The sequence below is a fragment of the Haematobia irritans genome, chromosome 4, assembly GCF_050003625.1.
Source record: "Haematobia irritans isolate KBUSLIRL chromosome 4, ASM5000362v1, whole genome shotgun sequence".
Classification (NCBI taxonomy): Eukaryota; Metazoa; Arthropoda; class Insecta; order Diptera; family Muscidae; genus Haematobia; species Haematobia irritans.
The window spans coordinates 197,151,107-197,167,893 of NC_134400.1; the positions used below are offsets into that span (position 1 = coordinate 197,151,107).

At 29.1% G+C, this 16,787-nt stretch overlaps 1 protein-coding gene across 1 annotated transcript in view; it reads right to left on the reverse strand.

Annotated features, from left to right (window-relative positions):
- LOC142235936 (uncharacterized) overlaps positions 1-16,560 on the reverse strand; it is a 39,150-nt gene extending 22,590 nt beyond the window's left edge. The window contains exons 1-3 of the mRNA XM_075307185.1: positions 16,456-16,560; positions 16,001-16,276; positions 15,114-15,251 (exon numbers count right to left, since the gene is read on the reverse strand). Of these exons, the coding sequence (XP_075163300.1) occupies positions 15,114-15,251; positions 16,001-16,276; positions 16,456-16,560 (519 nt within the window). The remainder of the gene's footprint in view (positions 1-15,113; positions 15,252-16,000; positions 16,277-16,455) is intronic.
- Positions 16,561-16,787: the final 227 nt, after the last annotated feature.

Here is a 16,787-nt window from a genome sequence, read left to right on the forward strand (position 1 = left end):
AAGAAAGTTCAATATTTAGGAAAAAAATGCTGAAATGGAAAGTATATTGAAATTGTTTTATCTAATTTAATTTTTATTATTCAATTTAAAAAATAAATATTCAATTTCAGAGTAACTCCAGGTGAATTTGGAAAATTGTTTGTTACACCTCAGCGTATAGTTTAATGATAAATAGGTAAGAGTTCTTTTTCAATGTGGCTTTCTTTTAAAAAATAATATTCTTTATGTATATTATTAGTTGTTAATTATTATTATTATTATTATTATTTTAACAAGTTTCGTGTTTTTCTTTGTTGTAAAAAAATATCTAAGTTAAGAGCAACCCCAGATGGATTCGGGCAAATTTTTATATTTCTCCTCAGCGTATAATTTAATAGAGAAGTGGTAAGTTTTCTTTTAAAAATTGGCTTTCTTCTCACTAGAATATTTACGTTTTAATGACATTTTTATTCTCAAAAATTACAGGTTTTTAATACCTTATTTTGGTATTACTTTAATCAAATATTTTTGGAAAATTTTTGTTACACCTCAGCATATAGTTCAATCATAAATTGGTAAGTATTCTTTTTAAAATGTGGGTTTCTTTTAAAAAGGATATTTTTTATTTATATCATTATTTGCTAATTATTATTATTATTTTTTTTTTTGAAACTAGTTTAATGTTTTTCTTTGTTGTAAAAAAAATATTTAATTTCAGAGCAACCCCAAGATGGATTCGGGTATATTTTTATATTCCTCCTCAGCGTATAATTTAATAGAGAAGTGGTAAGATTTCTTTTAAAATTTGGCTTTCTTTTCACTAGAATATTAAAATTTGTATGACCTTTTTATTATCAAAATTACATGTTTTTAATACCTTATTTTAGTATTACAATAATCAAATATTTTTGGAAACAAATTTAATATTTTTATTGTAAAAAACAAATATTAAATTTCAGAATAACAATTTGGAAACGTTTTTATGAATTGGTAAGCTTTCTTTAACATTCTTTTAACCAGAATATTTAGTTTTTCTTATGCATATTATTTCTTTAATTAGATTTTTTGGAAACCAATTTAATGTTTTCTATTTAATGTAAAAAATAAATATTTAATTTCAGAGTATCCCCAAATGAATTTCGATAACTTTTTAACCTCAGCGTACAATTTAATAGAGAATTGGTAAGTTTTATATTAAAACTTTGGCTTTCTTTTGACAAGAATATTTATTGTATTATGTCCTTCACATCGATAACAACACAGTTTTATGAGTTAATATATTACTTAATTCATTATTTCTCTAATTGTTTCAGGTACAAACTTTATGAGGTACGTTTATCTAAGAAAAGTTGAATTCCTTACACCATTTAATAAAATGCCCCCAAATATGGTAAGTTACAAGCTAATTTAAAGAGATTAAAAATTATATTTTATTACATGTTAATTTTTAACAATTTTCATTATTCCTTCCATTTTTTCAGCAAGATATGTGAATATACTAACGATGAATAAAAAACTAAGGAAAAAATGTCCAAATAGCGAGTTAAAATAAACTACTTTCTTGTTCCACGTGGTCATAATTTTTATTCACAAAAACATTGTATTAAGAACTCTCATCATAAGTTTTTATAATAAAGTACTTTTGCTTAAAGAAAGTTGAATTTTAATGTATGAAATTTTTCATAATAGTAAAACGGGTTGTTGTTCCTTTAATTATTTAATTTCTCTGTAATGTGGAATGATTGATTTAAAAATAGTTTAGTCGTCGACATTTTAAAGAGACTGTTAACCACTTTTTATTGTCGGGTTTCCCAAAAAATAAGCAGGTAAGCCAAAATAATACTGAATTTTTAACTTGGTAGGGGTATATAAATCTTATGGTGTTGTAAAAATGAACTAAAATACAATGTTATAGATTAACTAAAATTTAAGAGAATTATAAACTAGACAAGTTGAAAAAAATCTTAAGGGCTAAATCATGGTCAATATTACTACAGTTTAGTTCATTTTGCAATGGAAATGGGTTCACTGTTTTTTCAGTGTGGGGGGGCTACAACAAACAGAGAGAGAGAGAGAATCATCATTTATGGTGAAAAAGTGTTTGTTAGTCTTACCACAGCTCCCCCACCACCACCCTCACCTAATATGATATGCTAAAAAATTATCGGATAACACTCAGGTCACTACATGGAATTTCTCTTCCCAGCGATTATCTTTTTTTTGTAGATATGTATTTCGATTGAATTTGTTTTCCTTTGTTGATTGCTTCCGCTATAGTATATTAATGCATGCATCATCTTTCGCATATACATGTGCCTCATTCTTTTGCCTATTGTGTAGGTTCAATCAACACATTCACCTATATTTCTCCTACTAATGGCAATGCTAATGCTATCATTTCTACTACTCAAATTATCTCCATCCCATTTGGCTCTCTTTTTCTCTTCCTCTCTTTCAATGGGTCTTTTTGGTTATGGGTAGTGCTATAGCAGTATTACAAAGCCTACAGAAATACTGTGGATACTGTAAGAATATAGTAATAAAAGGTGTACCAAAACTAATGCATGATGTTAATTTTTATGATACTGTATATAAGGATAAAAATTCGAAAATTAACTTTTCGGATAATAAAAAAAAGTCTACATTGAATTTTTGAAATTCGACATTTCTAGCACGAGATATGATTTGTCATGTACAAATAAGACAAAAAATTAAGGATAACTCAAAAACTGTTGCATAAAAAAATAATCTTTATTATTGAAATTAGCAAATGAAACTACATAAATCTCATAAAAAAAATATTTTGTAAAGTAGTATTATTGATAGCGATAAAATCGATTTATATCGAAAAAAAACCGAGAAGTCAATTTTAAATTGAAAAGGCAATATAGTTTCGACAGTCATACACAAAGAAAATTTCATTTAAATTAAGCCAACGAAAATTTTTCATTCATATAACGAAAAATTTTCATGAATACAATGATACAAATTCATACTGAAAAGATCCAAAATTTTTCAAAAATTTTCAAACAAAATATAAACCTTAAGCATTAAAAGACGATAAAAAAGGAAACAAATATATGAATATCAAATCAAGAAGACTTTTAAACTTAGAATCATTTTCCGCTTTATCACTCCTCTACGAAGACAAATTTCCATTTTGACAAAATTTCCTATAGAAATGAAATATTGACAAACTTTCCTATAGAAATGAAATTTTGACAAAATTTCCTACAGAAATGAAATTTGACAAAATTTTCTATAGAAATTAAATTTTGACAAACTTTCCTATAGAAATGAAATTTTGACAGAATTTCCTCAATGAAATGACAAAATTTCCTAAATGAAATTTTGACCAAAATTTCCTATAGAAATTAAGTTTTAAAGAAAAGTTCCTATAGAAATGAAATTTTGACAAAATTTCTTATAGAAATGAAAATTTGACAAAATTTCCTATAAAACAGAAATTTTGGCGAAATTTCCTATAGAAATTAAATATTGACAAAATTGCCCATAGAAAAAAAATTTTGACAAAATTTCCTATAAAAATGAAATTTTTGCGAAATTTCCCATAGAAATTAAATTTTGACAAAATTTCCTACAGAAATAAAATTTTGACAAAATTTCCTATAGAAATGAAATTTTGACAAAATTTCCTATAGAAATGAAATTTTGACAAAATTTCCTACAGAAATGAAATTTTGACAAAATTTTCTATAGAAATTAAATTTTGAAAAAATTGTCTATAGAAATTACATTTGGACAAAATTTCCTAAATGAAATTTTGTGAAAATTTCCTATAGAAATGAAATTTTGGCCAAAATTTCCTATAGAAATGAAATTTTGACAAACTTTCCTATAGAAATGAAGTTTTAAACAAAAGTTCCTATAGAAATGAAATTTTGACAAAATTTCTTAAAGATATGAAAATATGAAATTTTGACAAAATTTCCTACAGAAATGAAATTTTGACAAAATTTTCTATAGAAGTTAAATGTTGACAAAATTTTTATAGAAATTTAATTTTGACAAACTTTCCTATAGAAATGAAATTTTGACAAAATTTCCTCAATGAAATGACAAAATTTCCTAAATGAAATTTTGTGAAAATTTCCTATAGAAATGAAATTTTGACCAAAATTTCCTATAGAAATTAAATTTTGACAAACTTTCCTATAGAAATTAAGTTTTAAAGAAAAGTTCGCATAGAAATGAAATTTTGACAAAATTTCTTATAGAAATGAACATTTGACAAAATTTCCTATAGAAATTAAATATTGACAAAATTTCCTATCGAAAAAAATTGAAAAAACTTCCTATAAAAATGAAATTTTGATAAAATTTCCTACAGAAATGAAATTTTGACAAAATTTTCTATAGAAATTAAATTGTGACAAAATTTTCTATAGAAATTAAATTTTGGCAAAATTTTCTATAGAAATTAAGTTTTGACAAAATTTTCCAAAAAATTAAATTTTGACAAACTTTCCTATAGAAATGAAATTTTGACAAAATTTGCTAAATGAGATTTTGTGAAAATTTCCTATAGAAATGAAATTTTGACCAAAATTTCCTATAGGAATTAAATTTTGACAAACTTTCCTATACAAATAAAGTTTTAAAGAAAAGTTCCTATAGAAATGAAATTTTGACAAAATTTCTTATAGAAATGAAAATTTGACAAAATTTCCTATAAAACAGAAATTTTTGCGAAATTTCTTATAGAAATTAAATATTGACAAAATTTCCTATAAAAATAAAATTTTTGCGAAATTTCCCATAGAAATGAAATATTGACAAAATTTCCTATAGACATGCAATTTTGACAAAATTTCCTATAGAAATGCAATTTTGACAAAATTTCCCGTATAAATGAAATTTTAACAAAATTTCCTATAGAAATGAAATTTTGGCAAACTTTCCTATAGAAATGAAATGTTGACAAAATTTCCTATAGAAATGCAATTTTGACAAAATTTCCTATTGAAATGCAATTTTGACAAATTTTCCTATAGAAATGAAATTTTGGCAAACTTTCCTATAGAAATGAAATGTTGACAAAATTTCCTATAGAAAGCTTCTGTAAGTGATTTCACCGCGATGTGGAACTCCGTTCGAAATCGGCTATAAGAAGTAGGAAGCCACATTGCACCACAATGGTTAGCATGCCCGCCTTGCATACACAAGGTCGTGGTTTCGATTCCTACTTCGACCGAACACCAAAAAGTTTTTCAGCGGTGGATTATCCCACCTCAGTAATGCTGGTGACATTTCTCAGGGTTTCAAAGCTTCTCTAAGTGGTTTCACTGGAATGTGGAACGCCGTTCGGACTCGGCTATAAAAAGGAGGTCCCTTGTCATTGAGCTTAACATGGAATCGAGCAGCACTCAGTGATAAGAGAGAAGTTCACCAATGTGCACCCAGAGAAGGAATATGATCACCTCAACCATGTTTCAAGAGCAAAATGTTATTTTTGAATGGTGACCATGTAACATGTTTGTCGCAACCATGTTATTTTCTCGGAGGTTATGTGTCTGATTTCGGCAAGCATATTATTTTTGGCGAGAAAAGAACATTTTTGCCATAAACATGTTACATGGTCACCATCCAAAAATAACATTTTGCTCTTGAAGCATGGTTGAGGTGATCATATTCCTTCTCTGCGTGTGGTATTACAATGGACTGAATAGTCTAAGTGAGCCTGATACATCGGGCTGCCACCTAACCTAACCTAACCGGTCAGTGATAGTCTAAGTGAGCTTGAAATACTGGGCTACCACTTAACCTTAGATTTTTTATGCTGACAACTTATAAAAAAAGTGGTGAGTCGTAAAATCAAAAGTCTTCTTTTTGAAAATCTCATGTTTAAAAAATAAGTTTTGATAACTTAGAAAAAAATCGGGTAGTCGACTTTAGCAAAAGTCGAAAAATTCATTTACACAAAATAAATAAATGACTAAATTGTTTTACTAATTGCATATCAAATGAGACAATCATTCCTATTGCATTGCGGGTTTTTGACCAACACTTTAATGCAAAGTCTCACGTATTTCATTCTCAAAATATCAGGCTTCTTACAACGAATCTTGTAATGTTCGTTATTTTCATGGTTAAATTCCCTCCTCCTAGGATAATAACGGCAAGTGTTAAGGGTTTAGTTTTCCAATGTTAGTCACTAACACTAGCCAACAGCCATTTTGTGAATTGTTTCTAGCATATTTTTTCTTATTGATTATGGCCTACTAAACACGAAAATGATTTTTAAAAAATTTTCTGTCGATTGGTTTTCGAGACACAATTTTTTTTTTTAATTTTTGGAGGTACACTTCCAATTTTGAGCATATCTTTCGTTTTATTTAACCTTTTTGATCTTAATACTACTCAAATTAAAGAAAATTGAGCCGTCTACAACTCATTCTCAGAAAATTTTCAAATCGGGTAAGTAGTTTGGATGTTGGCGGCTTAAAAAGGTTAAAAAACGGCGTTTTTTTAGTAAAAATGTGGCAGAAAAAACCATATAAAGATTCATATAAAATATAAAAAAATTGCTAACAGCAATTTTGGGTTTTTACGTATAGCTGAAATTTTTACAAAGAAAATAAGCCCTTACTTAACAAAATCGAACAACAAATAGCGGAGTTATAATTTTGGTAAAAGACCGAAAAGGCCAAATCATATGAATCTTTATATGTTTTTTTTCTGCCACATTTTTACTAAAAAAACGCCGTTTTTTAACCTTTTTAAGCCGCCAACATCCAAACTACTTACCCGATTTGAAAATTTTCTGAGAATGAGTTGTAGACGGCTCAATTTTCTTTAATTTGAGTAGTATTAAGATCAAAAAGGTTAAATAAAACGAAAGATATGCTCAAAATTGGAAGTGTACCTCCAAAAATTTAAAAAAAAAAATTGTGTCTTGAAAACCAATCGACAGAAAATTTTTTAAAAATCATTTTCGTGTTTAGTAGGTCATAATCAATAAGAAAAAATATGCTAGAAACAATTCACAGAGAAAAGTTTGTTATTTGTTGCCTAGTGTAATTAATTCCTTTTCCATCCTATAACAAAGTCAACGTTTATCGCAAAAATTATACACTTTTCCTCCAAACAAACAAAGATTAAAGATTACATTATTAAGTGCCTGATGAAAAGTCCAAAAGTGTCACAAAATTTTCGGTAAATTAATTAATCTCAAAGTTTGAAATACAATTTAGTTCAATTTTTGCTCGAGTTCATTTTTTCCATAACATAGTTTACTTTTTTTCTGTATGTGTTTAAAAAGAATATTTTATTCAAATATGAAAATGTTCTTCAAGATTTTATTTGATGTGAAAAAAATTAAAAGATTTAAAAATGCTTGCATTTGAAGTGTTAATGTTTCATACAGATTAACATGTTAACGTTATGGTTAAACTACCCTCTACTACTAGTAAGTGAGAGTACCAGAGAGAGAATGTGTTCATTTGTATGTTCTACTATATCCGGAATTTAATGAATATGTAATTAGCTACATTTCCATTTTATATTCACTCTATGGGTTTTCTTATAGCTGAAGTTGCTGCTATTATTGCTTCTCTGCTTCTGCTATTGCTATTATACTGTTATTATTGCAAATACATATTGTGTTGTTGTTGTTGTGTAGTCTAACATAATGTGATCATTTGATTACATACGAATGTTGATGGAAATGAGATGTAAGCCAGTCAGTCAGTGTATATGTGTGTACGTGTGTTGATTTGCATGGTGGACCATAGCTTTGTAAACGTTAAATAGCATCGATATTTGTTAGTGTTGTTGTTGTTGTTATTGTTATTGCTATATTTGTATGCTCATCGGTTGTTGTTGATGTTGACGTCTGACTGTCAGTCAGTCTTTACCACTAACTCTACCATAGACTATTCAGCATATTGAGAGAGTCCTATCGTATTCCTTGCTTTACCTAAAGGGAGAAAAGTTTTGCAGTCATCTCGTATTTTATACAAACATGTCTCCCTGTGATCCCGTAACCCACCCACCCATGTAAGTTTCATGCATTCATTCGCAATGTCGTTGTTCGTCCGTGTCATAGTTTTGAGGAAATATTGTGAATATTGCCAATAGTATTCTCGTAAAACTTATTATTTATTGATGTATGTATGTAGAATGAGCAAAAAAAATGTGTTATAATAAAAATGAGAAAGTATTCATATACCGTAGATAGCTAGTATCATAACTTTCTTTTGGGGTTGCCATGTAGATATGTATGTATTTCTCGATTGCTATAACTTTTCTACGCTACAAAAATATAAACTTCTGACCGAAAAAAAAAAATTGAAAGCTAAATTCTAGGACATGCAATTTACACAAAATTATGAACAAATTTCTTTAAAATAAATTGTTATACATATTTTTTTTTTAATTTGCTTCCATTCGTTAAAATCGTATAACTTCTAAGAAAGACAAATTTTTCGTAAAGAAAACAAAACGTTTTTATTTTGAAGAATTTAAAGAATTTTCTATAGAAATAAAATTCTATACACAGCAAAAAATTTCCGTAGTTAAACTAACGCTAAATTCAACTTATTTTTATTGGAAAAAAATTATTTGCTTGTAGTTAAATTTTATTATTTTTATCGAAATTTTCCACAGCTTAATGAAATCTTACTTTTTTTAAGTATGTCTCAAAAATTTTATGAACTAAACGTGAGTATAAAGTTCAATGACCGTACACATAAGTTCAATATGAACTAAAGCAAAAGAAGAATTTCATACTATTCCCAAAAATAGTAAGAATGAGCTAATGTATGCTTAAAATGGTCAATGATTTTCTTCTTTACTTTAAGTTAATTTTTTCTTCTATGAGATGAAATTTCGCGAACTGTAGTTAAAAAGTACAAAAGGGCATTCAAATTTCCTGGTTTTAACAACGCTTTGTGGAAATCTTAAAATGTGGAGTAAAATTTAGTTAAATTTTCGTGCGTGGTAGTTCATTCTTCTTATAAAACAGTTCACTGTTTTTTCGGTGCAGAAACAAAATTTTGACAAAATTTTCCATAGAAATTAAATCTTGACAAAATAGTCTTCAGAAATAAAATTTTGAAAAAATTTCCCTTGGAAATAAAATTTTGACAAAATATTCTATCGAAAAAAATTTTGATAAAATTTTCTATAGAAATAAAATTTTGACAAAATTTTTTATAGAAATAAAATTTTAACAAAATTTTCTATAGAAATAAAATTTTGATAAATTCTTCTATAGAAATAAAAAAAGTCAAAATTTTCTATAGAAGTAAAATTTTTCCCAAAAAATTTCTATAGAAATAAAATGTTGACCAAATTTTCAATAGGAATAACATTTTTACAAGATTTTCGATAGAAATAATATCTTGACAAGATTTTCGATAGAAATAAAATTTTGACAAAATTTTCTATATAAGTAAAATTTTTCCCAAAAAATTTCTATGTTGACAAAGTTTTCTAAAGAAATAAAATTTTGAGAAAATTTTCTATAGAAGTGAAATTTTTCCCAAACAATTTCCATGGAAATAAAATTTTGACAAAATTTTCTATAGAAATAAAATTTTGACAAAATTTTTTACAGAAGTAAGATTTTCCCAAGAAATTTCTATAGAATTAAAATTTTGACAAAATATTCTATAGAAACATAATTTTGACAAAATTTTCTATAGAAATAAAATTTTGAAAAATTTCCTATAGAAACACAATTGTAACTAAATTATCTATAGAAATAAAATTTTGACACAATTTTCTATAGAAATTAAATGTTGACAAAATTTTCTATAAAAATAAAATTTTGACAAAATTTTCTATAGAAATAAAATTTTGTCACAATTTTCTATAGAAATAAAATTTTGTCACAAGAAATAAAATTTTGACAAAATTTTCTACAGAAATAAAATGTTGACAATGTTTTCTAAAGAAATAAAATTTTGATACAATTTTCAATAGAAATAAAATGTTGACAAAATTTTCAATAGAAATACAATTTTGACAAGATTTTCGATAGAAATAACATTTTGACAAGATTTACGATAGAAATAAAATTTTGTGAAAATTTTCTATAGAAGTAAAATTTTTCCCAAAAAATTTCCATGGAAATAAAATTTTGACAAAATTTTCTATAAAAATAAAATTTTGACAAAATTTTTTATAGAAGTAACATTTTCCCAAGAAATTTCTATAGAATTAATATTTTGACAAAATTTTCTATAGAAACATAATTTTGACAAAATTTTCTATAGAAATAAAATTTTGAAAAATTTCCTATAGAAGCACAATTGTGACTAAATTATCTATAGAAATAAAATTTTGACAAAATTTTCTATAGAAATAAAATGTTGACAAAATTTTCTATAAAAATAAAATTTTGACAAAATTTTCTATAGAAATAAAATTTTGTCACAATTTTCTATAGAAATAAAATTTTGTCACAATTTTCTATAGAAATACAATTTTAACAAAATTTTCTACAGAAATAAAATTTTGACAAAATGTTCTATAGAAATAAAATTTTGACAAAATTTTCTATAGAAATAAAATGTTGACAAAATTTTCTATAGAAATAAAATTTTGACCAAATTTTCAATAGAAATAAAATGTTGACAAAATTTTCAATAGAAATAAAATTTTATAAATTTTCCTTTAGAAATAAAATTTCCCAAGAAATTTCTATAGAATTAAAATTTTGACAAAATTTTCTATAGAAACATAATTTTGACAAAATTTTCTATAGAAATAAATTTTTGAAAAATTTCCTATAGAAACACAATTTTGACAAAATTTTGTATAGAAATAAAAAGTTGACGAAATTTTCTATAGAAATAAAAATTTCACAAAATTTTCGATAGAAATAAAATTTTTGGCAAATTTTCAATAGAAATAACATTTTGACAAAATTTTCTATAGAAATTAAATTTTAACAAAATTATCTATAGAAATAAAATTTTATAAATTTTCCTTTAGAAATAAAATTTTGATAAGCTTTTGTATAGAAATAAAATTTTGACAAAATTTTTTATATAATTTAAATTTTAGCAAAATTTTCTATAGAAATAAAATTTTGACAAAATTTTCTATAGAAATAAAATTTTATAAATTTTCCTTTAGAAATAAAATTTTGACAAGAAATAAATTGTAAATATACTCCCTTGTAAAGAAGTTCACTGTTCTTTAAATTTAAATTAATTTCCCTGAAGACGAGCATCGGAGATGTCTCGAAATATTGGAAAATTTTAAATATAAAAATACAACTCAAAAAACAACAACATCTGTTTTTATTCACATGACCTCAAGCCGAACTAAGCAAATATAATTAAGAAATAAAATTTTGACAAAATTTTCTATAGAAATAAAATTTTGAAAAATTTCCTATAGAAATAAAATTTTGACAAAATTTTCTATAGAGTAAAATTTTACCAAATTTTCTATAGAAATAAAATTTTGACAAAATGTTGACAAATTTTTCTATAGACATAAAATTTTAACAAAATATTCTATAGATATAAAATTTTGCCAAATTTTCAATAGAAATAACATTTTAACAAAATTTTCTATAGAAATGAAATTTTAGCAGGTTTCAGTCAGTTTTCATATTCCTCTTTATTTATTTTATTTATTAATTACAATTCTTTAATGAGATTTTATCACAGCAGATATTACAACAAATAATACTCTTATTGGACATATACATTATATTAGTTATAAACATATATACAAGATTTGAAGGCAAAAATAGGTAAAAACCTTCATATGAATTTAAGAAAAGCAAAATTTCAAATATTGTTGAAAAGTTATATGAATGCAGAAGATTATTTAGCTAAATAACCTAACACATACATAGATTTTCTATTTGATGATTGTGATATATACTAGAAGTAAGTTAGTTTGTTCGTTCCACACAGGACCTTATTAGGTCGTAGGGGGAAGTTTCCATTTCACATAAATAACCTGCGTTGAATGAAATTTTAGCAAAATTATCTATAGAAATGAAATTTTAACAAAATTTTCTATAGAAACGCAGTTTTGACAAAATTTTCTATAGAAATAAATTTTTGACAAAATTTTCTATAGAAATACAATTTTGACAAAATTTTCTATAGAAACGCAGTTTTGACAAAATTTTCTATAGAAATAAATTTTTGACAAAATTTTCTATAGAAATACAATTTTGACAAAATTTTATAGAAAAAAATTTTGAAAAAAATTTCTATTTTTGCGTCCCTTCGCAATAGCAAAAAGATAATGAAAATTCCATAAATCATTAAATATTAATAGGATCAATTAATTTTGTGATTAAAGACAAAGAATATTATTTTATGGGTATCTTATGCGTCAGTTGGATTATTTCAGAATATCAGAAATTGATCTTTCCTCTATTTCACCACTCACTCTCTCTCTCTCTCTCTCCCTCTCATTTCATAATCAAAACTATTTGGCAACTCTATACATAAAGAAAATTTTACTATAGCACTTTTCCCCACTTTGTTATGAGTGATGGCTGAAGTAATGGCAAATGATGATACACATACTACCACACACCGCCCAAGTATGAACTTTAACTTTGGACTAAAGTAGAGAAAGAAACGCAAATGGAATGAATGAACGAACAAACCATTATTAAATATTCCTAAGGATTTGCAAACAAAAGGAAAATTTTATTAGAAATTCTGATATTTTATTGTCGTTGTTTTTGTTGTTGTTGATTTCCTATTGCCACTGGAAAATGAAACTATTCTGGATGAGAGATGGCCATAACGATGATGATGAGATGGGTGGGGGGATGATAGTTACTCCATGTTACTCCTCGTACTTTGTATATCTCTTGACCATATTTTATGATTGTTTAGTGGCTTTCCTCAAAATGTGGCCCAAAAATGAGGACGGACGGACAAATAGCCATCTGACTAAAGGAAATTCCAAAAGATGGAAGCAGACAAGCTGCCTCAGCTATCGTATATGTCCGATGATAAATGTTTATTATGTGGGAGTTTTTCACTGGCCGTAAGCGTATTTTCTTGTACATTATTAAAAATGTAATTTATTTCATTTACTATGGGATTATCATAATAAATATTGAGAGTAATGATGTTAATGTGGTTGGATGAGATGTTGTGTTTTTTTTTTGTGAGGGAGGCGGAAGTATAGGACTTCCGGGATTTTTTGAATATCTTCCAAACGAAAATCATAATATAAAGAGGTAGTGACTTAAATCTCCCTTAGCACCCTCATGGAGTGGTCTGGCGATGAAGAAGTTACATGAATTTATTATGCAAAACTAAATCCCATCATTCAAGGAAGATTTAGAATTAATAGCACAATTATATTTGGATACAAACTATTCTGGAGTATAACAACAAGCACAACAGCACCAACCAAAATTAAAAATAAAATATGAGGAAAAAATATAATGCGAGTTTTATTGCTATAAAATAAGACAATTAAGAAGTTTTAGGATTCTTTTGCTACAATTTATTATCCTTGCAGAGAGTACATACACACAGCGAAACATCTTTCTCTACTCATTTCAACATCTATGGACACCATTAATTCTTGGAGAATATCCTTTATATGTATATAGGACACAGACACATTTGTAATGGTAATCATTCCTCATTCCTCTTTCACCATTCCAATAGCATACTATTGGAAATCCCCCCACCTTCACTAAGAGTCTAAACCACAAAGAAGGTAATTATAGGGAAGAAATGAATGGAAAAAACGAGGTCATTGAAGGATAATTACGCACAATTTAAAATGTTCATTTGCTCATTTAGCAATTCCCTTCTAATCGACTAAACTTCAATTTGAATAAGGAACAAAACAAAGCATCCGACTAATATACACTGGAAAAATAACATCATTATATGTGCAATTGATTTAATTAATCTGGTATCAATTAATTGAATCAATTATTTGTTTTTTCATTGACTGAGATGAATTTTATTCATAAAGAAATGAAAAAATATTTAAACAAAATCGTTGCAATACTTGTTATAAATTCGGGGTTTCTTACTCTTATGGAAAATATTTTATAACACAGAACAAGATATCCTTAATATATTTTTACTTAAATTTTTTATTTCGGCATAAGCCGGCTATCAATGTAAAACCTTTTTTCGGAGGGTTCAAGTATGGTTTTTGTTGGGTTTAATAAACTGCCTGAATTTATTCTGATAATTGGTTGATAGTTTTGCTGCAAGTAGAGGATGCTGATGAGGAATGTGGTAATTCCGAAACGTGCGTCCATCCAACCATCTTGCAGTCTATAGGGCTTTGCCCAAATAAATTTGACAAACATTCTTTTCCTCTGTTGGTTAAGCTACTCTTGTAGTTTAGTCAATGTATGGTTTTAAGCTGAAATAAAAAACAACAACAATGCTTAAAGAACAAAACCAACAATAACAAAACAAAACAAATTTTTAATTTAATTTAAAAACAGCTACACACACATACAGGACAACCACTAGACCCGGGCTATTATTCACCCAACATGGCTGTGTGCTGTTATACCAAGGTAATTTTGGTTGACACATTCAATTTATGTAAGAGAAGATAATTCTCAACCAGTCCATCGCTTAAATGGCTTATATTGTTTACCTTTGTCAGACTCGTATGGGCTACGGAATGAGTCATTGGGCAAGAAATCATTTAGTTGCTTACAGAGAGATTATAGTCGGATGGATCATTACAAGCCCTTTGCTTGTAGTTCGATTGTATTTTTTTTTCTTTTGAGACGTCCATTGAATTTATTCCTAAGCCCGAGACCTCCGACCCTACATTCCGCCACTGAGACCTTAGGTCCTAAAGTTTCACCACTGAGACATTTGGGCCTACAGTTCCACCACTGGCAGTTCCGCTCTTGAGATATTAGGGCCTACAGATCCATCACTGAGAACATCGGGACAGTTCTACCACTGCGACGTTAAGATTCACAGTTCAACCACTGGCATCTTCGAGCCTACAGTTCCACCACCGAGACCTTCGGGCCTAAAGTTTCACCACTGACAGTTCCAACTTTGAGATATTAGGGCCTAAAGATCCATCACTGATAACATCGGGACAGTTCTACCACTGCGACGTTAAGATTCACAGTTAAACCACTGGCATCATCGAGCCTACAGTTCCACCTCTGATACCTTGGGGCCTACAGTTCCATCACTGAGCTCTTCGATCTCTAGTTCCACCCTTGAGATCTTGGGGCCTAAAGATCCATCACTGAGATCTCCGGGACTACTGTTCCACCAGTTACAGTTCAACCATTGAGACCTTCGAGCCTAAATTTCCACCAAGAAATCATTTAGTTGTTTACAGAGAGATTCTAATCGGGTGGATCATTGCAAGCCCTTTGCTTGTAGTTCGATTATATTTTTTGCGACGTCTATTGAATTTATTCCTAGGCCCGAGACCTCCGACCCTACATTCCGCCACTGAGATCTTAGGTCCTAAAGTTTCACTGACAGTTCCACTGTTGAGATATTAGGGCCTACAGATCCACCACTGAGAACATCGGGACAGTTCTACCACTGCAACGTTAAGATTCACAGTTCAACCACTGGCATCTTCGAGCCTACAGTTCCACCACCGAGACCTACGGGCCTAAAGTTTCACCACTGACAGTTCCTACCTTGAGATATCAGGGCCTAACGATCCATCACTGAGGACTTCGGGACCGTTCTACCACTGTGACGTCAAGATTCACAGTTCAACCACAGAGACCTTCGAGCCTACAGTTCCACCTCTGCTACCTTGGGGCCTACAGTTCCATCACTGAGCTCTTCGATCTCTAGTTCCACCCTTGAGATCTTGGGGCCTAAAGATCCATCACTGAGATCTCCGGGACTACTGTTCCACCAGTTACAGTTCAACCACTGAGACCTTCGAGCCTAAATTTCCACCACTGAGACCTTGGGGTTTACAGTTCCACCTCTGATCCTACAGTTCCACCAGTGAGATCTTTGAACCAACAGTTCCAACACTGAGACTTTCGTGGCTACTGTTCCATCATTGAGACCTTTGGGCCTACATTTCCACCACTGAGACTTTGGGTCCCCGAGTTCCACCAGTGAGATCTTCGAACCAACAGTTCCACCACTGAGACTTTCGTGGCTACAGTTCCATCATTGAGACCTTTTGGCTTACATTTCCACCACTGAGACGTTGTTGGGCCCGAGTTCCAATTGCGAGATCTTCGATCTCCAGTTCTGCCTTTGTGATCTTCGAACCTAGAGTTGCACCACTGAGACCTTAAATCTCCATTTCCACACTTGAGGTCTTCGGGTCTACATTTCCACCAGTGAGACTTTGGGGCGCCGAGTTCCATTTATGAGATCTTTGATCTCCTACCTTTGAGATTTTCGGACCTACATTTCCACAACTGAGACCTGCAAGCAGACAGTTCATTACTGAAGCCTGCGATGTCCAATTCCACCTTTGAGATCTTCGGATCTACAGTTCCACAACTGAGATCTTTGGGCCTACAGTTCCACCAATGAGACCTTCGTTGGCTACAGTTCCATTATTAACACTTTCGGGCCACTGAGATCCCACCACTGAGATCTTCAACCCCAATTCCACCTTTGCCATCTTCGGACCTACAGTTCCGCCACTGCAACGTTAGCGCCTACATTTCTATCACTATGACATTCGCGCCTACAATTCCACCACTGAGAGCTACCGACCTACAGTTTCAACATGTGAGATCTTCGGATCTACAGTCCCACTACTGAGAGCTTCGTGCCTACAGTTCCATCATTGGGACCTGCAGTTCTCCAATGAGATCTTCGATCTCCAGTCCAACCAGTGAGATCTTC